Raw genomic sequence first — 27,850 nt, 5'->3', positions numbered from 1 at the left:
TATAGTGAACTGAGATTAAAGCGAGTGCATCCATAAAGCTTAAGAGTTAATTTATAAATAATATGACAGTATTTAGTGACGTAGTAAAGTCTACTATCTCTCTCATAGCTGAGCATACGTAGTCCACTGAAATTTAACATTGTTTAGGCCTAAACTTTCGGTTTTTAGAGGACGCACTTTTTATTTTTCTGATGACTAGGAGGTGTCACTGTAATAAAGCTAAAAAGAAGTTTGGAGGGTTGCCACCCTTGTCAAAATAGTGCCAAGTTTTTACAATGTATCCCTTAAACCATTCATCATCATCATCATCATCAGCCTGTCGCAGTCCACTGCTGGACATAGGCCTCTCCAAGTGCACGCCACTGAGATCGATTTTCGGCTTAAACGATTAATTGGCTTTAAAAGAAAAACATTTTTTATTGCAATTTAAATTCTCCACCAGGTTCAGCAATGCAGGTACATTAAAAATAAATCTGCTTAGGTATACGAATGTTGCCATTTAAAATACAACCTAAAACAGTCACGATTATAGCCTTTTCTTTCTTTGAGCTAGTCTATCGAGATTAATTCATACTGATGCTTTTTAAACGAACATATATAATTTGAACCTGAGTAAGCTCACGTGCCTGATAATAATAAAAGCAATAATTATAACTGTAATCACGTGTTTGTGTCCAATTTAAATTAAAAGTGCGATAACCGTTGAAAGTGTTATATCTCGACTGTATTTGGTAAAAATGTTCACAAAGTAACATGTTTCATGAAACAGCAAGCCAAGCCCAGTGGAAATTATTGAAGCGAATAGTTATTGCTTCTTTTTTAATCTCACTTGACGGCGAAAAAGGTACAATGGGATTGTCTGAAAGGGTGTATCGGGGCCGTGATTGCCCGCAAATTTTGATTTTAGTCAGTAATAGTCTGCTACTTTCCACTCAACCCATAGCGGCAGAAGTCGAAATTTCCTTTCCCGAAAAAAGGACAAATTATTTTTTTGTTGAGTTAAAAGCTAAGGCGAACTAACCACCCACAGCCCCTGAAATAAGTGTAACAACTGTAATTAAGATTTTCACAATCATATTCAGGCTTACTCCAGAAAATGATAATTGAGCGTAGTTTCAACTCGTACCACTAAACGAATTAGCGCTAGTCTCGCGTTGATGAGTGCTAAATTGATCTCAATTCTATTGAAACAAAAATGGACTCTGACAGAAGTGAAGTTAAAGGAAAAAAGAAGAAAGAAATAAATAAAGACCACCAGCTCTTAGACGCAAATCAATAAAACTTATTTTTACCAATGCATCCAACGGTTGACGTCACTAGAATTCTAGATAAATTAATTAATGGACAAAAGAAAAACAATCTGGTAATGTAACAAAGAGCTGTCAATGCCCAAAGTATGAACAGATGAGCGGTCATACATCTTTTAGGCAGATAAATCATTTGCAAAAACAGAACAATATTTTCTGAAGTTCAAGTTGATTTCACCTTTAGCAATCCCGACACTGAACTTGCGTAGATAATTGTTGTTTGTCTAATTAAAACAAAGCGCAATAAACAATAGGTATTACCGAAGGTTACTAACTTCATGACCACAAAGTTACTGAAGAAAACAGATAAATAAATAGGTCATTGTTGTATTTGAGGCAGCGGTCGACAACCTTTGGTCGAAGTCGACTGATCTTAACTTTGTTAGTAGTACATACTTGTTTGAACTGGGAATGCCCGCTTTATCAGGTACTTTGCAAACGCAGAGCGAACGCCATTGGGTGTTTGTAATTTTGCCTGTACTGATAGATCAGTAGTATCGGTTACGCGATGTGTCGATACCTTCGTAGGACAAGCATTTGTGTGACCAATAAACGCTTGTTTTGATTCTGGGGGTCTTGGTGCATTGAACAGGTGCATTTGAATGTTATTCAGTTCGTAGAATTCGTTAATTTAACACTTTAAATTGTAAAAAGCTTCGCGAATACATGCAATATGGTACTTGCTATACCTATTAAAATAATATTCTTCCTTTCGATATTCCGTGGCTTTAAAGTTCCATCCAGTTATCCTGAAAACGTCAGGTAGAAACAAAAAAAATCATACTCATATAAAACCCACTTTATTTCTCATCGATCGCCCTTAATTACCTCATTAACTACCTATTTACAATATACAATACAACATATACTCGTAACAATAAATACAAAAATACAATGTCCTTATAATTTCGATATGTTGCTATAATACAATTATATTAAAAAAAAAACTAACAGCCATGATTGATAATCTCACAAAAGTTATAAAAAGTTAAAGAAATAACTACATTAATTACAGTAACTGGTGTTTATAAAATTTAATTGTCATTGTACATTAATTAAAATCAATTAAAACCGTTGAAATGTTACATCATAGTTAAACTTTTGCCTAATTAATTGTATTGATAATATATTCTGATGTAACTTTCTATGGAAGACCATCATTATATAATATCAATAGGCGATATTTATTTAAATTCCTGTACCAATAATGATGCAATATTCGCTTCCTGAGTGATACACTTTACGTCATCCTGATTCCCAAAAGTGACACAACAGGCAATGATGTCATATTATCTAATCGGACCCTTTTTAAATAAACCATACCCTATGAACAGTTGTATCCTTTGTAACGATTTGTATAAAAAAATTATTTATAAATTGACAAATGGAGTTAATATTTCCTAATATAATAAGGCCTAAAGCTTTTTTAGGCTTCCAATCAAACCAAGCCAAACAGTAAGTTGTATTGGACGAAAATCTACCGAGATAAGTAAAAAGTTTAAAATAATCTCTATTTTATTAATCTCAAAAGTGCAATAGACGGCATAGTGGCCAATCACTTATTCCAATTATTATTTTTAACAAGATTTATAATTTCATTAACCTTTTACTCAGTTATGATAACACAACAAAGAACTGTTTTACGCCAAAATAATCTCGATTTGTAAAACGTATGTTACCATTTTTGTTAATTTGGATAATCATGAAAATGGGAAAACATCACGAAAATACAATTTATGAGAACGAGGACTAACGCGGATGACACCAAGAGGCTAATTACCTATACAATATAATTAATGTACAATGTCAATCAATTACAATTTGTTTTTTTATACGAAGGTGACTGAATATTCTTCATGTCATATTCACTTCATAAGACGTTTGGAATTCATCTCAGAGAACATATACGTATAAAAATAAAAACAACATTGAAGATACCAAAATATAGGTAACTAAATAAAATCTTTAGCAATACTATGAGATTTCAAAACATTATTGTGACCATTGTGGAAGCAGGACAACGCTCTACAGCGAATGCTGCTATCTCGCTTCTGCTAAAGCTACAAATCTGTTTTAAAACCTCATGGTACGGGTAATTTAGCAAGATTTGCTTATAGTTCCTGCCTTACAATATAAAATATTATTTACATAAGATACAACTGATCGTGGAGTGTCTAGCCCATTCTATGGAGGTTGTATGCATGTACTATCGGGGAACCGTGGCCTTAGCTAAACTTACTGAAGAACATTGTGAAAAACATTACCGTCCTTCTGCACAAGTCGGTTATCATAGCTAACTTTGAAATAGGTGAGCAGTTAGGTAAACATTTTGTCCTAATGTTTGCATAAGTTTTCACTCATAAACTTAAATTGGTTGAAAGGTTTTCGAGCAACGGAAACAATGTCGTGGTGACCTTGCGTTTCTGTGCATAGATTTTTATGTACTGTGTGCAGGTGCACTGTATGCACTTTCTTAATTAATCTAAACAAAACATCTAGAGGAAACCTGGATTAAAAATATTGAAATCTGAAATCACCCGCAATAAGCTAGCGTGGTTGACAATGCTCAAAACCTTTCCCTATACAGTAAGAGGCCTATGCCCAGCAGTGGGAAGTATAGCAGTTATTATCAATGTCCTCTATTGTTATCTCTGTCATGATTCCTTACATCGAGACGTTACTTAGTGCTACAGTTTGTAATACTAGTTGCTTATGAGATACATGGTCGGTGCTTGGTCGTGTTGAACATAGCTTAGAACCTCGTTCTTATATCTGGTTTATCACTTATTTATTTATTGGTCTTTTATAGTGCTACTTAAATAACTATAGTGCTATTTTGAATCGATAAACGATAGTTTTAATTCTCGTGCCACAATTATTGTTAGTTGCTCTTTAGAAAAGGCTTGACTGATTTTTATGCCATTTTTTATGCATTTAGTAGGGAGAATCGGCTAACAGATATTTTCCATACCTTTAAGTGATAAGAGTTGTCCACCCCAGCTGTTTTGAAAACTGGTTAAAATCTTGGGTTTAGAATATTTGTCAGTTGCTAGTAATCTCATAATAATGTCCCAGGTTTTAAAGGTGATCACGTGACTTTTGATCATTTCAACTTAAAGTCTAAAATACCAATAATGACTCAGAGTTGCTTCACGATCTTACTCTGATATTTTTTTATATCGACTATCGATATTTAAGTAACACTATATTTTGTTGCTTCACTATTACGTTCTAATATTTAAATATGGGCAAATTCTTCCAAGTGTTTTAGCTGCATAAATAGGGACTACATTGCAAAACGCACCCTATGCCATAAGAATTAAGGCTTAGTATCTAATATACACCAGTTAAATATTACTAGAACAGCGTATTGCTGAATTTCACTATGTGCTCACAGGACGAAATGGACTTTATTATGAGGGTTTTAAACCCCATTTTCGCAATAACCCTCTTACAATAAGCAGTTGATAATACAAAAGCAAAATAAGTATTTAGTTCACGGTAATAGCCACTAGATGTCGTAGCGGCGAGTTAAGTTCAGAAAAATTTAAGTGCGGTTACACTTTAAAAAATTTGTGCCAAAGTATTTCTGAAGCTAAATTGCTGGAAAATGACGAAAGCGTTTACAAAATAGACGTGAAGTATGCTTTTTTTAAACTGGCTTTCGCTGAACAAATAATCAAAATAATTGTATAATACATTGTAGATCTTAGTGCTATACCTTCTTAAGAAAGAGAAAGTATCAATTTTAAACTTCTTTCAGCACATTTTTACCTTGAAAACTCGCTTTACAAATTGCTAAAGGGTTAAGACGTGTCATAAGTACCATTACAAGAGTTGGTGTCAGTGTTCCGCAACCGTTTGGGTTTCTGGCGACGTGGTGATGGGCTCGGCCGCTGGTGGTAGCGCAGTCAGGATCGTGGTGACAGCGGGGGCTTCTTTGTCTAAAGGCCTGTAGGACCAGTTACCCGCGCCGTCGAACTCTAAGACGTGCGTGTGGTATTTCCTAGAGGAAAACATGAGAAGTGAAATGAAGAGTTATGTAAAAGGTTTATATAAGTGTGTATATACATTTTCCTTTGCTAAGGTGGTTCAGACACTGCTTTTTCTTCGTCAAGTGAATTGATAGCTCTCGAGAACGCCAAAACTTGTAATAAGTTTGTCGTAACCAAAAGTAAATGTTTGCTACTGGTGGTCTATATTTTTCTGTTAAACTGACATTTTATGTGGATAACATTAAGTGCCGCTATCAAAAATTTCATTGATTTTAATTCAATTGAGCAAAAATATTATCAAATAGAATCTGGATCATTTAATTTCACATTAAGGCTTTTTCCACTTTTGCTAGTGTAAACACCATTGAGAGAAAAAAAAACATACTTCTTTTTTTTTTCAAAATAATATCATGTATACGTACCACACGCTGGGTCGATGCGTGATGGATAACAAGGTGATGCCTTCCTTCACAGCCTCCTCGTACATAACGACCTCCGTTTCCATGGAGACGGCGCTCGTGCACTCATCTAGTAGCGCGTATACCGGCCTGGAAACAAATGGCGTTATAAATTTTATGAAGGGAATCGGATAATTTTTGCAAATTTTTTCTCTGGATACGGGTAGTGCTTTGTTTCTTCCGCACTGAAATTGAAATTTAAAGATTTTTCTTTGATGTCTATTCTCAGGTCATGGCTGAGATGCCATAGCTGGCTGAGTAGCGTGATGAGAAACTCGAATGCCACATGCGAGTTGCAACGGTGCGATGCGAGCGTCACATTTTGCCAACATGATTAGACTCGGCCCCGAGCCGCGCCAGCCGCAGGATGTGCCCCTGTTGTGTATGTGTACCTGTGGTAGAACATGCGCGCCATGGCCATCCTCTGCTTCTCGCCGCCGGAGAGCGTGGCCCGCCAGTCGCGCACGGCCCGCAGGCCGCCGTGCCGGGCCGCGGCGGCCCCGAGCCGCGCCAGCCGCAGGATGTGCCCCTGTTGTGTATGTGTACCTGTGGTAGAACATGCGCGCCATGGCCATCCTCTGCTTCTCGCCGCCGGAGAGCGTGGCCCGCCAGTCGCGCACGGCCCGCAGGCCGCCGTGCCGGGCCGCGGCGGCCCCGAGCCGCGCCAGCCGCAGGATGTGCCCCTGTTGTGTATGTGTACCTGTGGTAGAACATGCGCGCCATGGCCATCCTCTGCTTCTCGCCGCCGGAGAGCGTGGCCCGCCAGTCGCGCACGGCCCGCAGGCCGCCGTGCCGGGCCGCGGCGGCCCCGAGCCGCGCCAGCCGCAGGATGTGCCCCTGTTGTGTATGTGTACCTGTGGTAGAACATGCGCGCCATGGCCATCCTCTGCTTCTCGCCGCCGGAGAGCGTGGCCCGCCAGTCGCGCACGGCCCGCAGGCCGCCGTGCCGGGCCGCGGCGGCCCCGAGCCGCGCCAGCCGCAGGATGTGCCCCTGTTGTGTATGTGTACCTGTGGTAGAACATGCGCGCCATGGCCATCCTCTGCTTCTCGCCGCCGGAGAGCGTGGCCCGCCAGTCGCGCACGGCCCGCAGGCCGCCGTGCCGGGCCGCGGCGGCCCCGAGCCGCACCAGGCGCAGGATGTGCGCCGCGCGCCGCTCCGCCTCGGCGTCGCCGGGGGCGGTGCGGGCCGGGTACGTGACCTGGTCGATCAGGGAGCCCATCGACATGTACGGCCTGCCGGGGGAGGACATTACGTCAATGAAAATTTGAAATTAAATATGGATGACATTCATTCATAAACGATATAAAGCTATTATTAAACACTCAGCTTTCGATTTCAAATAATCCTAATTCTTTAAAAGCTTTTAACTCTGTTAATCACACTGTATTGTAAAGACAAAAATATTAAAAACAAAAAGTAGAATACATATAAGACTGGCACACAAATAAAGATAGAAAAATAGAAATAATCTAATATTTAAAATATTTTCACACTATCATCAAACACGACGTCAATATCGGGATACCACAGGGCGTTATTTTTGAACCTTTGTTCTTTTTAGTTCATACTAGAAGCTCATTTTTTATAAAAACCTTAGTAAGGACAAGAAAAATTAACCTCAATAATACTATTTCACATCTCAATTAATTGTTTTCTTCAAATTTACTGTCATTATAATTTAATACGCATTGCGTATTAAATTATAATGATAGTGTGAAAATATTTTAAATATTAGATCTTGAACTTTCATTGAAACATAATAACCAATATTGTACACCTTCCTTACCTCTGTGGTATGTAGAACATGATGGGCCTGGACGTGCAGTAGCCCGCCTCGGTGAGGTTGGTCTCGTCGGCGCAGTGCGAGCAGGAGCAGGGCCGCGGCACGTGCAGCTCGCCGCCGAACACGGGCCACAGGCCGGAGATGATGCGGAATAAACTGACGGGGAATTTTGGAGGTAAGTTTGTGTTGCAAAAAACTTATTTTTAAACACTTTAAGGTAAAAACTAGACGATAAATAGTGTCCTATGGTTTAGCTGCTAATTTATAAATTAGTTAGGGTTTTTTTTTAATAAACGGTTAAGCCGATGCTGATGGTAAAGAAATGAATAGTTGAGCGTGTGATGGATCGATTGTGTAAAAGACGATATGGCTGCAAAGAGTGTTTCTTGTATGATGATGTCAGATATAAAGGTATGGAAGAAGAAGACATGTTGCGCCGACCCCAAATAAAATAATTGGGATAAAAACAGGGGAAGGATGCATCAGCAGAATCTCAAACGATATGTCCCTATCACTGACCCAGTAAGTTTTAAATTACTAACGTAGCATTGGATAATTCCAAGCTTATTTAAAACGAATTTTTCGAAAATTCCTTTTACAGAAAAACAAAAACCTAGTCCACTTTGAATATAAGTAAAGTTACTTACCTAGACTTCCCGCATCCATTAGGCCCGACAATCAGCAAATGCGTGCCGGGTTCGATGTCCAGCGTGACACCCGCGGCCACGACGTCACACGCCGGCGTGACGACGGGCACGCCGCGCAGCCGTATTGATTGATCGTTTGTGTACATTATCTTGCCTGAACACACAAATATATTTACTTAAGACACTTTTACATAATATTTTTTTACTGTATAAAAATAATCACAAAAATTAGTTTCAATTATATTTTGCTCTAAAATAGCTGGATTCCGACTAGGCAGTTGTTCTGGGCCCACTGTTGGTATGAGTTGTTGCAACAAGTCGCAGACGAGGTTACCTTGCGGCACGGGGCGGTTGTCGCGGAAGGTGACCTGGAAGGCGGGGTGCTGCGCCTGCACGTGCACGGCGCGCACGCAGCGGCCGCGCGCCACCTCCCCGAACACCACCAGCATGTCCGACACGCGCGTCGCGTAGCCCGCCAGCGTCACGATCTCCTGCAACGTCACGCTAAGGTTAACACTCGGCGAAAAGATCAAGTATATCGCAAACGAGTTGCCGCTCCCGTTGCCGCTGGTGCTGACAACCAAATACGATGGTACAACTTGTCTGCGATATCGCATTTCGCGGGAATAAAGCAATAAAACTTTGATACGGAGAAAGCAACCCCAGCATTCTCGAAAAAACATGTAGGTACAGGTGACGAATACATCCAACTTGCAGAAAAAATATCTAATTTCAGAAATTATTGGACTAACTTTGAAATCCAAAAAGTATATTGCAAAAAAGATCTTTAAGTAACAAATATTAACTTTTCACTTAGTTAATAGATCATTTATTTTAAGAACACAAAATCGTCAGCAAATTCTGTAAAGCTTTCGACTCAGTGGACTATCCAATTTAATGGACAATTACTTAAGAAAGTACCATCACGAAAAACCTAATACTTTTGGTAAACAAATTACAAGAAACCAGCACAGTTTTAGTTTGCACAGACGAAAACGTTATGAAAATTTTCTAACCTAACGCAGGTGTCCCTCAGGGAAGCACATTATGACCGTTATTGTTCATGTTTACACAGAACTCACTTCATTATGTACTCTTTTGGAGTTCGGGGTAGATGTTATACCAGAATGAAATTGAAAAATACCATGTACGCTACTCCATGTATTTTGTGTATTAATACGTGTTTAATGTAAAAGCCAATGAAGAACTTTATAAACACGAATGGCATGTTTCCAATGGCCGTTAAGCTGTCGTCTACAATTATACTCCTAGATAGACTCGACGGAAAAACACGGGGAATATTGTAATAATTTTAATTTTCCCACGTTTTTATAAACTCACTTTTTTGTATGTTTGTTTATTTTTCATTCCCAAATGGTACGAAAAATTTTTCCAACTCAATTTTGAGGCACTTCCCGATAAGCTAGCAGGCTGAAATTTTCAGGTGCGCTTCAAACCCGATGACAATGCAATTTACAACTAAAAATTTGACATTTAAATACGTCTGTATGTATTTAAATTTTTAATTTATTAATTTAATCTCTCCCGATACGGTAACTTTTAACTTCATCAAATCACCCTGAACCTCATAATTCATAATACTTTTGTTATATCGTACCTTATAACTAGACATGAGCCTCTCGATGGCGTCGGCGGCAGAGTTGAGCAGATTCCTAGACGTCGTCATGTACTCGGCGCGGTCACTTATACTGTTACTACCTGTAGTGGACAAAATCAAAAATATATCATTTATCACGTATGAAAAATACTGACTATGGTATCATACTTTCTATGAGGTCCACGAATCGTTCAAACATGCCTAATGTTTGTGCTTATGGTTAAAGTTCCATTATTTGAATGTCCTGCACAGCAAACTGCGGTATCAAGCTTGTAATTTATAGCATTTGATTGTATTTTATTGGATCGCTGAATGCCCCGCGCATCCAATCCTACTATTATTATTAACGCAAAAGATTGTATGTATGGATGTTTGTTCCACTTTCACGTAATCAATCATTGAACGAATTTAGTCATACGATCATTTTTATCATTTTCAATTTGTAGTAGGTAGGCCCGATGTTTGCGATTTACACACAGACGGTTTACATGCAATCATTGAAATCGGAACGAAATCTTGAAGATCGTTAGTGAAATAAGTCATAAAGTGTGTTATTATTTCTTCTGAACAGTATGATTCAACACCCTTCACCGCTTTCTAAGTTCTTTAACTGAAGATAGCATTATACCACAGTCATCATTCAACTACTCTTATCCCAATTACCATTTTTGGGTCGCGCTAACAAGTCTTTTTCTTCCATGCCTTTCTATCTGACGTCATCTCACAAGAAACACTCGCAAGTAATAGCAAGGTACCACAGTATTACCGAAAAACTCTTTGCCCCAGGCTCATAAGTCACTTACCATCTTTCTTCGCTCGTGAGGTCAAAATCGGCAAAGCCAACATGACCATGCCTGTCCCCGACCACACGTACTTCATGCAGAACTGCTCCAGCATCACGTACCACAGCTTCTTGTTGAAAACTGACGTCATCTGGGCGACCAACTCTTGGTAGGCGTTCTGAAGTTGACCTAGTTCCACCTGCGAGGATATCGAATGTTAGATAGCTGGTAATGTTGCGGAATAGATCGGTCATGCTCTACGTAAATGGAATGTTTTTTCAATTTAGACTTAAGTGTTCAAAAAATTAGCCTATAATGACGATTTTTAATGGCAAAGCTATCTTTTTTTATCATTGTTTTGAAAATTGTCTGTCGGAAAAATTAGCGCATACAAAAGTTAGAGTTTTGTATGCGAAAATTTATACATTTTTGCCCTGTATTTGGCTGGTCCTAACTAGCAATTAAGATAGGTTTGCGCATAAAAAAACCAGCGTTGTAGGGTCTCAACGTTTTAATAATATTGTTTTCGCGACATAAGTCCTGTTTACATAGAGAAATTTATCATTCCTCAGCAATCTCACTGACCTTATGTCCTCCATAGAAGGCGACCTCCTCGGCATGTGCGATGAGTCTCGCATGCACGTGTCGCAGGTTTGCCTTCATGCGCGCCTCCTCCCCGGCCAGCGCACCAAACCTGGGACTCAGTAGTCGCAGCAGCTGACCCGTTAGGCAGATCACTATGGTCGCTATTGTTGGACCTGGGAGATAAGTTAAAAATTAAAACAGTTATAGGTGAGAGCTGAAAACTGAAAAAAAAATAAAAAAAATGGAAGGAGATCCCGGATTAAAACACATGATCGACATGACATTGAAAAACTGGAAAAGGAACAATTAGTTCGATACTGATTTATTGCTTTAAACCAAGTCAACATTTTTGTTTAATAACTACAGCACTAGTATAGATATAACAAAATGGTTTTTTTAAGCCATATTTTTATATTACAATTACCAAAAATGCAAAATGTGCCTAATGATCCATCACGTGCTTTTCGAATTTGAGAAGTAAAGTTATATTTCGTATTCTGACTTATATGACCACTGAACTATGCCGTGGGCACCTAAAACTTACCTGAATCTGTGTTATCTCTATAGAGAAAGATGTCGTTGAAACTTCTTGATATAATTAGTTAAAGATTTTAACAGTAGTATGTTATAGTTATACACTCACCAATAAATATATTGCCCTTCATCTTGTTGGAGTACGTGGCGAGGGTGAGCACGATGAGCAGCAAGTCGAAGCAGGGCTTCGTCAGCGAGCTGTACAGGTGCGCCACCGACTGCGTGAACACTGACACGTCTTCCGTTAGTCTGGAGGAGAAATAAGGAGAGAATTAGGCACTGTGTTCCAAATATTTGCACTACCTACGCTAGGCTGTCCAAAAACGATTATAGCACATCCGTTAGGAGTTATTAAATTGAAAATGCCTGTAGCTAGTGGAAGGAGGATGCCGCTCAAAAACCGTGTAATACGCGGTCTAGCTTCCACAAACAACAATCGTCCTAGTCATGACGCTTTGAGTAAAAGCTGGAGGCTGTTACTAACATTATAAATGGTATTAAAAAATGATAGCGAAGAGATTCGCGATTGGGTAGCGTAAAACTGAGACCATAGAACGTAGTTAAACCACACTTAACCTCAAGGTGTTCAGAAAGAAAATGTCGACTAAAGCGTTCCAAAAAACGACGTACTCCTACATACAGAATGAATGACACCCTATGATTTCATGTCATCTTCATCGTTTTGCATGACAATCTTAAAAACAGCACGACATCACGGGATGCACCTGACATCAGACTATGGACACAACTTACCTATGATCAGCATTTTCAATCCTAGCATCCAAGTTTGCGACTCTGTAGTAAGTCTGGTTCTTGAAGTAAAGGTCGTAAGCGTGGTTGACGAGGCGGGTCCTGAAGGCGAGGGCCAGCCTGCTCTCCAGGTACCGAATCATGGAGTTGATGAAGGTGGCGGGGACGGCGATGCCGAACCACTGCATGAGGAGCGCCGCGAAACGCTTCATGTCTTTCTGGACTATGTGCTTTACTGGAATGGGGTAAGGTTGGTTATTGTCCAGCAATGTGCTTTATTTCAAGTTTTTTTTAAGATGAGACTCAAAATGACGTATTTTCCTATTGGACTATGTGTTTTATGTAGTGGTGATAAGTTTGCTTATTGAAAGCAAAATGACGAATTGCTCGTTTGGATTACACGAGTATGCTTTACTAAAATGATTATAAGGTTAAATAAAATCTCCATACTAAGTAATAAACTGTGAGAAAATAAAAAAAATATTTCAGAAATATCAAATTTATTTTCGCCGTGATTTTAATAAAATAAGTGGTTATTCAAGACCTGGTCCAAAAGGCTAAGCGATGGTTTCTCTACGATACGGTCCCTAGAAACCCATTATATCAATCATGTTTCATCTAGCTGAACTAATAACAACCGGGCTATCACAATTGTATAATCACATGATTATAGTGAACATCCTGCTATTTTCTATAATGTTATAAAGTCACGAGATTTTGTTTAACCTTTCTACAGACTTTCTCTTTCTAGCAAAAATAAGTTTAATGACTTCGAAGCGATATGCGAACGAAAGTAACTCATATAGCACAATTTTCGTTTTGATAATACATTTCTACCTGAGACTTAATTTCTTATGAAACCTCCCGCCACACAGGGATTTGATTAAATAGTGCAGGAGCTTTTCTGGCTCTTTTGAGCCTTTTATTTCTTATATGTTGCTGATGATATGATTATGAATATCAAACTTACCAATAGACCCCTCTAAGGAAGCCACATAGATGGACAGGAACGTCCTTGTGAACAGGCACAGCGTGTGCGCGGACAGCAGCGCCACCTCGTGACTCCTCACTCCGGGCACCATGATCTTGGCGAGGCTGATCAGCTGCCGGAGGAACTCCAAGTTCAGACCTGGCACGTACTCCTCTATCGATTGGGTCTCGTCAGCATCTTCCTGGAGGAGATGAATATGTAAAGTTAATAAAGGAAATACGTCAATACTTTTATAAATTAACTTAAGTTTTAATCTTCGTCGTAACATTCAATTCCCGTGCACTAAGAATACCTTCACTTAGATCATATTTTTTATTAATAACAAATGGATAAGATGATCCATGCGAGAATTGAACCCTTAGCACATGCCGCCACTTGATTGTCAGTGCTCAAAAATTAAACCTTTTTTTCATGGCTAGTCCAATTAAGAAATAAAAATTATTTCCGATAATTATTTTAAACTATTTCTATTCCACGCATAGTAAACTATAGGCACGAGGAATTTGTTACGTCGTGCATTTGCGTATAAAAGCTATAAAACGAATATTCAGACGTAAGTTTCTTTTACGATTACTATCAAACAAACACTTAGAAAACAATATAACAGTCGTTAACTATACAATAGTAATTTTTTTTCAAGATTTCCAGCGGAGTCTTAAGTCAGTTTTAAAATGATATTGTTAAAATATTCAGCAGGTATTTTTATATAACAGCGCATTTTGAATCTCTCCCCATCTCGTCACGTTCCCCATTATAATTAAAACGTACTATTTTGTATTACTTACAATATTCTGTTTGTTGTCAGTATCGGCATCGCCCCGGCAGAGGGCGCACTGCTCCGCGCCGCAGCGCCCCCCACATTTGTCACCATTGGCAGTCCCATTCTCCACTGTTTGTAATTTGCCGTTTTTCGTTACCTGGAAATTTTATTTCAAGTCATTAGTTAGGGAAATTATTTATATTCCAACTTCCAATTTGATTAAGTCAGTTTTACTGACACACTATTGTTACATAGGTTAAAATAGCCGCTTAAAAGCCCGCTTAAAATAGGAGAAACAGATGTAAGTAGTTACTAAGGTATATAGTATCAACAATGCTCGAAAGCGGTAGTATTTAATAAAACATAAGTGTTCGTCAGCCATTGTGCTTTTTTGGCTTCGGCGATCATTTCTTTCTTCTTTCATGCTTTTTTCTCACATGCTCTACATGCTCACAATGAACACTTTGCAGCCACATCGTCTTTCACACAAAATGGCTGCAAATGAAAAATATGAATAATTATAAAACGCCAACTAACCTTATAATTATTGTTATTGTTGCAAGGTGGGCTCTGCTTCTTATCCCTAGTGCCGTATACCGCGCAGGCCGCCAGCGCCACGCCGACACCCACCCCCAGAGCTATCGAGGGCTGGACCCTCGACGCCTGCTCCCTAATCTTAGTCAAAATCGCAGGCATCTTCAACTAATATATGTCTGTGATCATTTACGCTTAATATGAGATCTTTTACTTAAATTAAATCACAGTTCAATGCAATTGACGTCATGCTATCTTTGTGGAGTCTTCGTCCATTTTCCTGTAACAAAAGAAAAAATAGTGTTAAAGTGTTTGCACAAATCAAAGTACATATTCACGTTAAAAAAATCGATATTGTTTCTGTTAATCATTCGTTTAATAGTCAATCACGTGGTTCTTTAGGCATGGTAGATTTAATGCATGTAATTATTTTAAGTGTTTAAAATCAATTTCAACGACATGAGCTTTACAAAAGAATTTTAGAGCGTTTTCAAACAATATGCGGGATACGTAATTCATAGGAACATATAAGAAGGAGCAGATCTAGGCATTACTAAAATAGCTGTGGTATGTAAAAACTTCAGTTCAGAATATAAACATGGGAAAATCACCGAACCGCCAAAAGAGTTCCAGTAATACCCGACCTATGCGTGTAAGATGCGCACGCGCAACCGGTCATACATCAAACGAGCCGCGATCACTGCGGTGCTGACGTCACAGACGTGTAACAGTCATCTATATTTAGTTATTTTAAACCTTGATACCCAATATGATGATGGATATATGCGTCACGGAGAAGTGAATGCTGATTTGACAAGTATAGTGTGCGCGAGTACTTGTTATCGTGACGTATGTGACTGGCAGGATGGGGAAGGTAATCAAAAGACGATCCACATAGACGTACGCATTATGTCATTATCCCCCCCCTTTCCGTCTCCCGCTTACATTCCCCCAAGAGGTGGCCGCTATTATAGGTAATGGACTGAAAATTAAACACGCATTACGTTTCTTTTTTTTAATTTGGGACAAAGGGTAAACAATTTTTTTTGTCTACTACGCATAGACATAAAAATAATTTACATATCTATTAAAACGATTTTTTTTTTCAAGTAAGCGAAATATTTTTTAGTGAATGACGTCCGTTCAATAAATAACCTTTGCCTTCAGTTAATTAATCATCAATAACTATTTATTGCAGTATGTCAATAAAATGGACTATGTTAGCACCTGTATGTAAAGTAATTTGCGTATAAATCTCAAACACATATTGACGTCAAAAATATGCATTCCAAAGAGTTTTTTTTTTGTGGCTACGCAATTTGGAATTGTAAAAATACGGAAAAAGCTAAATGTCTTGGGTGTGAAGAGGTCATCTTTGTAATAAATCGTTAAGTTAAAAATAACATTATTTGAATATCTCTAAAGTAAACAACCTCTTAAAAGGAAACATTCGTAATCACAAATGCAAGTCTGATAAATCAAGACAATTTGTACATTGTCATACAAATTCATTTTCAATGTCATGTCATAATAATATCTACTCCTACGTAATTCTTATAAGCTTTTGAAAGTACACCAATAAATCTATATTATCTCTTACAATATTTCTTTTAAGCAGTAAGTACATACCTAATTTACAAATAATAAGATTATAAATGTAGCCAGGTGGAAAGATGATATAGGTAAGGCAGCGGGCAGAGATTGGTGGAAGAAAGCTAAAGGTCAAACTCAGTGGCGTGTCGCTGACGAGACGGGCTGCTGGTGATGATGAGGATTATATATATCGATATCTCATACAATAACACAGCTGGGTTTTGTATCGCAATTAAAATAACTATAAGGGGAACTTCGAAGGAACTATTGATTCCAAGTATTGGAATCTGATATCGCTAACCAGTATGACACAAGCGAGGTGAGGAAATACTTTGCCATCTAGCAATAGGGGTTTGCCCAGCAGTGGTACATCTAAAGGTTGAAGTAACTATTCCACGCCAATGAAAAGCATCTATAATTCTAAATATAATAAAAAGACGCTGAAGTAATAAAAAATAATAATACACTTCCTTATAGTAATAATATTAAAGAACAATCAGAAGATTTAATAGCATACATTACAATCAACGTAGATCAATTAGAACGCCCTCCAATTAACTGACATAAAACAATGGATGACATTTGACCCGACCGTGTAAAAATTTCCATTCCACTCAGATTTGTCGAAGCACGTGATAATTAATCATTGTAATCTGAGCTGTTATTCACTTAAACACATGCAGTTCAAGAGGTGGCTATTAACATGTATATATGTTAATTTTTAACATTAGGTACTTATTATGGAATCATTTGTACTGTTTGATCTGAAACTGTAGTTTAACAGTGGGTCATGATGATTATAATTACAAAGCTATTAATTTAATGATAAAAAAATCTGATTAATTATGAGATGTTGACAAGCAGGGACTATTTATACAAGATATTATCAATAGTGAAATCAACAAGTTTGTTTTTAACCATCTTAATTCGTAATTTGCTAGCGGTAATGACACACAAGGGTCGCAGACCACGTGTAGCTTCTAGAAAATGATAACAAAATAAATATGGAGGAAATTTCAAAGTTGTAAATCTAGAAGCCAAATCCATAAATAAACAGGATATCGAAAACGGTCGTTAGGACATAAAAAAATTGGTTGTTGGTTATTTGTTCCAATGGTACAATATAAACGTTGCCAGTATATCCTCAACTCTGCTGACCTCCTTAAGGCTTCATTAGCATGGTTATTCAAACTCCACATATGATATTACGATCTTCATAAGTACTGCGCAATCACCGTCACAATGCAGTCTGGATGTATGTCATATAAATACGGATATAATAATAGTATACGCAGTGCAGGAGTTAACACGCGCTGATGTATCATAAATTGTTATTTATGTAGTAAGCTATCAACGAGGATGCAATATTGGCGGGATGTTTCATGCCGGTTTACAGATAAAATATATATTGCTTTTTTATTTATATGAATTTATTTAAAATACTACTTATTCATGAAAATATGTGAAGACTTCCACAGGCATTCCCTACCAGTTAACTATAGGGTGCAATAACTTTTCTAATGAATGTAATTATTTTGAATTTGGGATCTTTCTTTGATACTGGTAATTGATTACAGTTCCCAGTTGCCAATAAACAATCAATAAAACACGAGTTAGTATTTTTTTACCTTTATCAACTAATACAATATCGTCAGTTGATTTTTAGAGGGTCCAGTTACTACAAAGTTGTATCGAAGGGAGCGGTCGAATGCACCTGCGCGATGACTACAGCCGATAAGACTATACCTTTCAATACTCTCGGGTTCGCTTGCTAGTGTAATATAGTCAGTCGATGAACAGCAAGAGCAAAAAGCGGGTATTTCGTAAAGCTGAGGCACAATACTTCAGGTGATGCAAGAGGGCTGCTGAGAAATGTCCATTGATTACGTAGTGATCGCTGATCTGGTTCGTCCAAGACTTCTATTTATATTTTAAAAATAACCTCAACCGAAGAAAAACACTCTGAAGTTGCATGAGAAATTCCTTTGATTGATTTGAATTAACATTTTAATGCATTTTAAATATCCATAATCTAAAAATCCTTTAGATATCTTGATTTATGTTTACTGCAGATAGTCTGCAGTTAACATCAAAGGTCAGGGTTGAAACATATTCCTGTTCTTATGAAAATAACTTAGCTGCATAGTTTATAAACTAATCATTTCTGACGAACACGTGCATAGCTCAGGTATACACTCACTGAGTTGCGCAAGTCGTTTCATGTTTTTGTCTAAGATAGACTAAGTAACAGGTGACCAGATATTGATCCGTACAAGAATCTACATGATGCAATTGTGTTTCAACATTATGCAGTGTCGCAAAGTTTAAGTTGCAATAAATGTAATTTGACAATAAAACGACTGCTACAATTTTCTTTCAGTTTCGCCATAGTACGGACAGCAAATCATATTTTTGTTTAACAATCCATAAATGTGACGTTCCTGTAGTGTAGACGAAGGATGTAAGAACAATAGGTCAATTGTTCTGGTAATAAACGTTAGTTTATGTATGCTGTATCAGGTGTAGATGTAATATCATAACAAACTATAAAAAAATCTTGTCACAATAATAAACGGACATCAAGTACTTTATGAATCATAAACCCGAATAATAATAACTAAAAACTTATCAAAACATGTTTAATTTGGCGAACTTCGCGTCAATTTCAAGTGGAAGTTACCAAGACGTTAATAAAATTAATCACTGTTTATTAAATAAATAACAAGGGTCCCTGGCACATGCCTTGCGGTACACCTCACGTGTTTACACTCAGCATTCGGACCTTGACCCTGACGTGACTCAGATACATCGTAGACAATGCTTGGCATCGACCTCTGCTACTTACAAGGATTAAAAAGGAAAAACTGTATATTATATACGAGAAGAATGTTGTTGTTCACACACTCAGATGGCTTAGTTAGATCAAAGTCATCACGTGTTTTGTAAGTCATTCTTAGAAGAATTACAATAGAATTGCTTTGATCTGCTGATTAATTTTATAATTGAACGTGAATGCAATTGAGCTGTTATGTATTAAGTTTAATAATACTGTATTAATTATTAATCATTTAGTTTTAAATTTAAAGAGTATTTCTTATATATTATTACTTGCAAATTACTTAAGTACAAAGTGCCGCTAAGAAAATAGCACTCCTGCATAAAAGTCACTTTGTTGTAGCGTGCTATTACAAATATAATTAGCAATTAAGTAGTAATAAACATTTTACTATGTTTCTAAGATACTATGCTGGCGGCTGACAACAAGGTAGAGACATTTCAAATTGGTATTTTTTATTAGCTTTGTTAACTCTATCAGTATAATAGTACAATAAAAATAGTGGACGTTTAATGATGCTTATAAATTAGGTATAAAATGTTTGTTCTTGTATAGCAATTGATTTATATTATTAGTAGTCAACATATCGAACTTCTGAACCAGAGGTTATGGAGCAAAATAAAGGTAAAGTCCATAACATTGATAAAGAAGAACATTGATAAATATCAATGTTCTTCGCAAGAGGTAACAGATTTTACGAAATGACGACATGACCCAAACAAACCCCATTAGTTTTAACGTAAGTGTTGTTAAAAACAATAACTCGGCACAAATACGCAACTTTGAAAGTAAAGGAAAAACAAACGAAAATACAAAGGAAATTACCAACGCTATGAGGAAGGACGATAGACCGTAAGACTTCCTTTTAGATGCTAAACAGTGGGCGCATGAATAGAATGCTATTACTCATAATGTACAGTTGACAAATAACGCTTAAGTACCGCCATTAGTCTCAAAGTTGAGCCTTTGTTAGAGTTTCGCTTCTGTTTTTAAGATTGTAAAGAATGTGTCACTGTTTTGTCCGCGTACGTGGTCCCAAGAAGGTACCTACACTACCTGCAATGGACGAAGACGTACATATTTTTACTACATACTACGGGTTACTCTAAGTGCGGTTGCTTTTATTATTGCGTTGGGTAATATGAAAAGATTGTGTCAGAAATAATGCAAACAGATCACATAATAATATTTTTGTAATAAGTAATAAATATTACGGCTTCCATGTTACGGATGGCAAGTAAAAATGTAGGTCATGCGCCTGGTCTCTTTTTGGTCGTGTCGGATTGCCTTTCCATCGGGCTATGATGGTAAGGGAACAGAGAGTCCAACTGTGCTTACGTGCAGCTGCGTTCGGCGTTCAACGCCGTGGCTAAAATTGGGTCAGGACAATATTATATTTAAAAACAGTTAAATTAAATAATATAAAATCCATTTTTTTCGTCTTTACAATGCCGTTATTTGAACGACTTATCAACATAGCAACATTGGCTATCACATAACGATTATTAAATCTAACTTTGGACTCCCGGGATCATGGGTCATGGACTTCTATTTACCTACTGGCATAGTAAAACGGATCGTTTTTTGCTTAGTCATTCATCTAGAACATTCAACTTGCGATAATGGCAAATATCAAACCGGTATCTGTAATTACAGTCAAATTAACCCTTTTTTGTGTAACGCGATAACGTCATAAATTCATTTTTTTGTTGGCAATTATCTCAGTCACTATCCAAATCCACACATAGTTACACGTGAATATAAAAACAATTCAAAGAAACTGATGTTGTTTAATTAAAGGATGATAACTTGTGAGAACTTCATATTATACTCGTACAATACATAATTAGAATCGGATAGTGTTTGCAGAGCGCATGAAATAAGCAAAGCTTTAATAAATACTAACTGTACAACATCTCTAAAAAGGATGTCAATCATTACCAAAAGTATCTTTGAAATAAACCGTACAGCCTCCTACATAACCGAAGATAATAAAGACAGCAGACAAGACACCTATGCATCTCATCCACTTAAGTTGAATGAATTGTTTAAGTCGTAAACTTTTCTTTGACTAAATAATCCGATAAACAGATAAAGGGTTTTGAAACTGACAATAAACAAATAATACGCTATAACAGTTACACTAATACATATTAATCAGTTAAGAAATACTTAAGATGCTTTCAAATTTTAAAATATTATTAAAAAAGCATCAATCAGGTTTTTTTTAAGTTGGATAAATTGTTGACAGGTTACAATGAGAGTGTAAGTAAGATTGATTGGGGCTCGACATGTACAATGAATAAAAAATCTGTTTGACAATCAACACAGTTCTTGTGACGTTACGAAGTGTTGATTAATTGTGCTATTGTGTCTAATCCAGAGAGCGATGAAGGTTTTTCTCATGTTGCTAGGCACTGTTAGGTGTCAATATGTATAAATTGCTGTACACATACAAACATCTGGTCACATGTAAAATAGGAGAACTGAAACAAATCGAAGATCATGATAAAAAATTACAAGACCCTAAGAATAAATTGAAGATCTCAATTTTTTGGTGGAGTATATTTTTATGAGATCATGAGATAGATGGTTGCCATCAATTGAAATTAGAAAGAACAATCGCCTTGAATATAGGTAGTAACCTACTTACTTACTTCTACTTACTTCAACTACCTTTGAAATATAAAACTAAAATGGTATCGGGGTAGCAATAGACTTAATGATTTTTTTATGTTAACCAGCGATTCGATACATTGCGAATTTTTATAAGTACATACTTATAAAAATTCGCAATGTATCGAATACATAATTCATTTTATCATTGTCTGCACGAATTCTGATATGCAAACTATTCAATTTTAGCCGACCACAGTTGCGTACTGTAGTAATGATATTAAAATGAATTGCGTTGTTGGGGTTTCCTGACCTACATAAATTAGTATAGACAGTATAGTGTATTTCTGAGATCTATAGGGAAATAACAAGTCTTCTCTATAAATAAAATATTCATTTCTATCATCCCTGCGATTTCTGAGACGTGTTTTTGTATTCCGAAAATTTAGAACAGGTAAAATTGCATCCACTGCGTTGTTTGAACGCGCTAATCTCAGAAAATACTGGTTCAAATTGAAAAATTATTTTGTGTTGAATAGATCATTCATCGAGGAAGATTTTGAGCTATATGCCATCACTATTAAATGATGTAACGGTTTACTCACGCGTATTTGTCGGGGTAGCCCGACTAGTTTCGGACCCAACCGGAGTCCTTAATCATGAGCAGACGCGGCGAACAGTTCGACTCGCGATCCCGATATCTTCGAACCACGCGGACGAAGAGGCGGGCAACAGCTAGTATTGTATAAAATCAAACACGAAAACAATCATTACTAAAGAGCAGACACGATGAAATAGAAGGGGGAGTTCTATGCCCATCAGTGAGATCTTATACAGGCTAGTAAAAAAAAGGTTCGTCATCCATTTAGACCTCCTTATCTTATCAGTCGTCAGTCTTATTAAGAAAGTCAGAAATCTGAATGACTTCAATAAAACCTAAGTAGCTGGCAGTAATTGCTGCGAGCCGGTCAAGGCGAACGCTGCGGCTTATAACACTACTACAGTACGCCGATCTGATTTCACCTTGGACATCATATTGTTAATGGATTCTACAAGACCATTGATATGAATTTAATGTGACTTGTGATGAAATAGAGTTGTGCAAATTTGTTTAGTGATTACTGTTTTTTTTGGCAGTCTCGTTTTGTTATTTATCGGGTATCTGGAAAGTGGCTTTGCTCTGCTATACATTTACAAGGAGTTGATGTTGAATCTATTGAGATAAGTTAGTGTTTCCCGATTATTACTTTTTTTCAGAACACTTCTACATGGTTACGTAACATGGGAAATTAACAAGTCATTAAAGAATAAAAAATATTTTGCTTCTATGTATCTTCAAACTCATAAACAGACACATCGGTGCATCTAAGCATCCTCTTGTATTTAGAGCGTTTGCATCACAACAATCCAGCCAGAACAAGTATATTCACAAATTGGATACCTACCACTTAAATCAAGTGGCAAATATTTGAGACACGTATAAAATTCATTTTGGCGTTTGTGTGTGACAGTCGACATTTTTATTCGGTATCAAATCGTAAATCTCCGCACGTTATCCCAATGGAATAGGAATAGACGCCGTTTGACATTTCCTCTACGTGTCAACTGATGCGACTGACTTGTAAGATGCCGATCAAGTCGAAGACATGACTGGAATACGACATCCTATTGACATATTACATATGCTATTATTATTACCATAAAAAAGGTTATAGACATACGCTATGGACTTTTTGATCTTTTTGGTAACGTATTCACGCCGAAGTTATAAAGTACCGAGAGACACATAAACGACTCTTGTAACTAAGCCAATTGTAACAAGGTTTTGCTTGTTTCCGTCCATTTGAACTATATTATGGTCGTGAGCTAAAAGAAGACCGTTTTTTTGACTATGACAGCACAAAAAGAGCTTAAATTTATAATTGGTATGATAAATTAAGTTATGTAAAGGCAGATTTTTTATATTAGGTCGCGAGTTGCTGCAGAACAAAAAATACAGTCGATAAATTATAAGAACAGGTTTAAGTTGTATTTCGAACTATAGATTAAAAAAGATTATACACCTCTAGAACCTACAAAAAATATCAATTAGACAAGACAATTTTAATTAAATTTCCAAGCGTTCATAAATAATTAGCTGTATCAAATAATACACGAGTTCTAAAATATATGTTTGTAGGTACATGGCCTAAAAAAATAAAATATGAATAAAAACCATATTAAAGAATGTCTGACGGTCATAATAACTGGTTATTTTAACTAACTATGTATGTTTTCATGATGGGTATGAGTAATTTTCGAAAATTATATATTTGGTTACCTTGTTTGTTTACGTTAAGTTGCTAAAGTAAAAGTCCAACGTCGTCGTTGCACGACATGTAAAACGAATTGTGTATTGGATAAAATAAATCATTGAAAAATACATGATCTTGTAAAAAATATACCGTCTGTTTTTAAGATGACTATTTTCGTACCTATACCAGGATGCCAGATAAGTCTTATTCAGGTGTAGGAATTTATTACCGTACAATATCGTCATCAATAAATTTAAAAAAAAGGTGTTATTTTTTGTTGTTTTTAAAAACTTGTGAACAACATTTATAAGATTTCTATTGATAAATCTTAACAAAATCAAGACTGTTAGTATCCTTCTTCAAATTTTTGCTACACAAATCTAATTTGTAAGTACATGATAGACAAATAAATGTATTTTAAAATTATTAACTGTTTATTTTAAATATGAAATGTAGGTCAAACGCAAGGGAGGGTATCGTAGCATGACTAACATATACAAAAAATAATACAGTTATAATTATATTTATATGTACGGTAATATCAATTAAGTTCACATTACTAGATGTAAACAGAGGTCATTGCCTCATGGCAGTAAATATTTAGGTAAGGTTATATGGCTGTATGAATGAAAGCAAAGAATACAAATTGGCAAAAAGAATAAGGAATGTCCTTACTAACTGTTGCTGTTCCAATTACTTTTTTTTAGTGTAGAGCTATCACGATTCATTAGAAACCTATAGCCTGGTGACAGACACACGTACAGACAGAAGAACCTTCATAATATTTTAAACTATTTAGATACGAAACGTAAAAACGCGTTTCGCGATACTAGCTAACTCTATGAAACTAATTTCATCGAATAATATTTCGAAATCGGTTCAATATTTCAATAACCGCATGCCTTTACATTTAATTTTTATTATAAATATATTTTTATTACCAAGCAAAAACCAAACCAGAAGTCCCTACACTAACTACACTCTTGTATCTTAGTCTGTGCGAATTAGTTAGCCAAGGACAAACAGACAATAATTTAATCACTCGCGAACATTGAACGTCTCATAAATATTAATGAGATCACATAACACTTACTGACGAACGTCAATGGATACTATTTTTGATGAAATTACCATGTATCTTGTATTGGTCGCGAGTGTACTTGACGCGTGTTCAGAATTGATAGTAGGTTAAAATAATACTTACATGTTTTTATTAAAATAGTTGGATTGAGCTTGAGAAGTCAATTCAAAGATTTAGTCCGTGTGAATGCGATGGGATAAGTTTTCGATACACGATAGTTTTTTTATCAATATAAACTTTTCGAGTTATAAATTATTTTAAAGATAATTGATTAAATGTCTAAATATGCATACCTAATCCTTACTAAGAAAACAAAATATATAATTACTTACATAATTATTTTACAGCTTTTAATTGAATTATCACTTAATCACTAGTAAAACTATTCATACCGCCGCGTCAGCTCATGATTAAAGACTCCCGGTTAGGTCCGAAACTAGTCGAACAATCTCGACAAATGGGCGTGAATAACCTATTGCATCATTTAAATCAGACAAATCGAATCTCTTGAACTTTCGAAATAACAGAAATAATAAATAAAACAATTCAACGTAAAATACAAAGATATATTTTTGTTCTATTCCAATCTATATTTATAATAATTTTCAATATTCTACACAGACAGAACTTCGATCTAATTCATTATAAAACAATATTCTATTTTTAAGACTATCCTATTCACGATAGTTCATATAAAAGTAAGACGACAAACAAAAGATTTTCGTAGTCTGGCAAGTGAACAATAGAGACCATCATTCATCATTTACCTACGCAACTACCGGCCGAGTGAAAGTAACTAAAATGGTAAAAAAAATGGTGCCACGAACACAGAGTGGTACTTTTTTTAACATCTCACCGTTAAAAGCATTTTGGTTTTTGTTAAGAGTAAATGTATTTTTTTATATGAGTCTATCTAGCATGACCTACGTTTTACTCTTTATGTAGGTAGACTTAGGTAAACTTTAGATACTAAATTCATTTTAACAACTACAACTAATCAATATGCATGTAGCTCTAAAGAAATTAACGTAAATGACTGCTAAAGCAATAAATACTGACAGATATCCAGTTTTCCAATAAACATTATCGACTGAGAATATTCGAGAATGTATTTTTAATTTAAATACCGTCGTTTAATACAGGCATCACGATAAAAACAGACATAAACCATAACATTCACACATTGGATGCAGATAGTTCAAGTCAAATGTGCGCGCGGCGCTGTGTGTGCGTGCGGTTGACAGCAATTGTTTGTTATTGAAGCTTTGTTTTGTGTGACAGTTGCACACTAGTGAAAGCTGTGTTGGTGCACAACATCATTGTATATTTACAAGAGTTACCCACACATGACGATATGTGCAAAGATGATTTGAATCGATCCTATCATACACTTAAAATCGTCTACTATCAAATAGCCCGGAAAACACTTACATATAAATCATATAGCATATTTATGTAAATAAGTCCATCGTTCGATAAATTAATGAATATTTTGAGGCGACCTTGCATTCGCCTTGAAATGCTGTGATTTCGTTCTCAATATCAAATTGTCTGGAAGTTTCGAAACAGCAGGTTGGACCGGTAGCGTGAATTTGTTATAAACAATAATAATTCTAGTTATAACTGTTCGCGGCTGGGCAAAGACCTCTGCTGTTGAAAAGAGAGCGTCATCGTCCTGGCTACTCTACTGGCCGAGTGATAACGATCATAATCACTTCATATTCACGTGCAGACTCTATTTTGTATCTAATTCCTTTCAGCGTTTCTCAACATTGCATTTCCATTGAGTTTAGTTAATCCTACCAATAATTTATATACGCGAAAGTTTGTATGTATGGATTTATGGATGCTTGTTACTCTTTCACTCAAACACCACTGAACGGATTTAGATAGAACTTTGGAGACAGAATATTACATGGGATAGTTTTTATCCCGATTCTTGGTTCCTGTGGGGTCATTTTTGATTTACAGCGGGCAGGGCTGCGAATAACAGCTAGTAAAATAATAATAATTTAGTGACTGTTACGCCTGATCATGCCTCTAACGCTCACTCTTTCGACTAATTATTCGCAACATAAGCGACTAGATCAGTATGGGCATTAACTATTTAGGTCAACGCCCAATTGTACCGCTCCAGTGCGAATATTTTTTATTTATTTTTTTGTAGCCAACCAGTAATCAGCCTACATTTTCTAATCACATAGTTACATCTCTAAAAACCTTATTAACTTATTAAAAATAGAACATAAAAACTACTTGCAAAAGCACTTCGTACATTATGTTAAAAAAAAAACAAAGATAAGCATCCAATTATAATAATTTTCGGACATAGACCGGATCAAATGCTTTATCAAGGTAACAGACATTTTTTTGTATTGTTCAACAAAGCGATGACCGCGTTCTTGTGTAATTAACCTCAATATATTTCATTAACCGATTTTTGCAGTTTTTTTTAGTTAATGCGAAGTACGCTGATGTAGCATCATACGCAGCTATTTTTTGTATTTAAACTAAGGCAGTTGCACTAAGGCACTTAAACCTTGTATCGCTGGGGTTACACAAATATTCAACTCACATGCACAATGACACCCAGACTCAGAGAAAGCATTCGTGGAACACAGCAGCGAATCTTCGCGGGCAATAGCACAGTAAGTTTGGCATGGTGACCTATGTTACTCGGCTAGC

General features: G+C 36.6%; 1 protein-coding gene across 2 annotated transcripts in view; it reads right to left on the bottom strand.

Moving 5' to 3' along the window:
• Positions 1–2,090: 2,090 nt before the first annotated feature.
• LOC113496239 (ATP-binding cassette sub-family D member 2) overlaps positions 2,091–27,850 on the bottom strand; it is a 59,576-nt gene continuing 33,816 nt past the window's right edge. For both annotated transcript variants that reach the window (XM_026875407.1, XM_026875408.1), the window contains 14 exons: positions 14,749–15,025; positions 14,237–14,368; positions 13,431–13,632; positions 12,464–12,695; positions 11,820–11,959; positions 11,177–11,349; positions 10,613–10,790; positions 9,810–9,910; positions 8,526–8,682; positions 8,192–8,345; positions 7,548–7,700; positions 6,769–6,993; positions 5,725–5,850; positions 2,091–5,313 (listed from right to left, as the gene is read on the bottom strand). In XM_026875407.1, coding sequence (XP_026731208.1) covers positions 5,151–5,313; positions 5,725–5,850; positions 6,769–6,993; positions 7,548–7,700; positions 8,192–8,345; positions 8,526–8,682; positions 9,810–9,910; positions 10,613–10,790; positions 11,177–11,349; positions 11,820–11,959; positions 12,464–12,695; positions 13,431–13,632; positions 14,237–14,368; positions 14,749–14,907 — 2,295 coding nt within the window. In that variant the 5' untranslated portion in view covers positions 14,908–15,025 and the 3' untranslated portion in view covers positions 2,091–5,150. The remainder of the gene's footprint in view (positions 5,314–5,724; positions 5,851–6,768; positions 6,994–7,547; positions 7,701–8,191; positions 8,346–8,525; positions 8,683–9,809; positions 9,911–10,612; positions 10,791–11,176; positions 11,350–11,819; positions 11,960–12,463; positions 12,696–13,430; positions 13,633–14,236; positions 14,369–14,748; positions 15,026–27,850) is intronic.

Source organism: Trichoplusia ni, chromosome 7 (assembly GCF_003590095.1).
Source record: "Trichoplusia ni isolate ovarian cell line Hi5 chromosome 7, tn1, whole genome shotgun sequence".
NCBI lineage: Eukaryota > Metazoa > Arthropoda > Insecta > Lepidoptera > Noctuidae > Trichoplusia > Trichoplusia ni.
The sequence above is the reverse complement of the archived record's forward strand: the minus strand, read 5'-3'. Positions and strand labels throughout refer to the sequence as shown.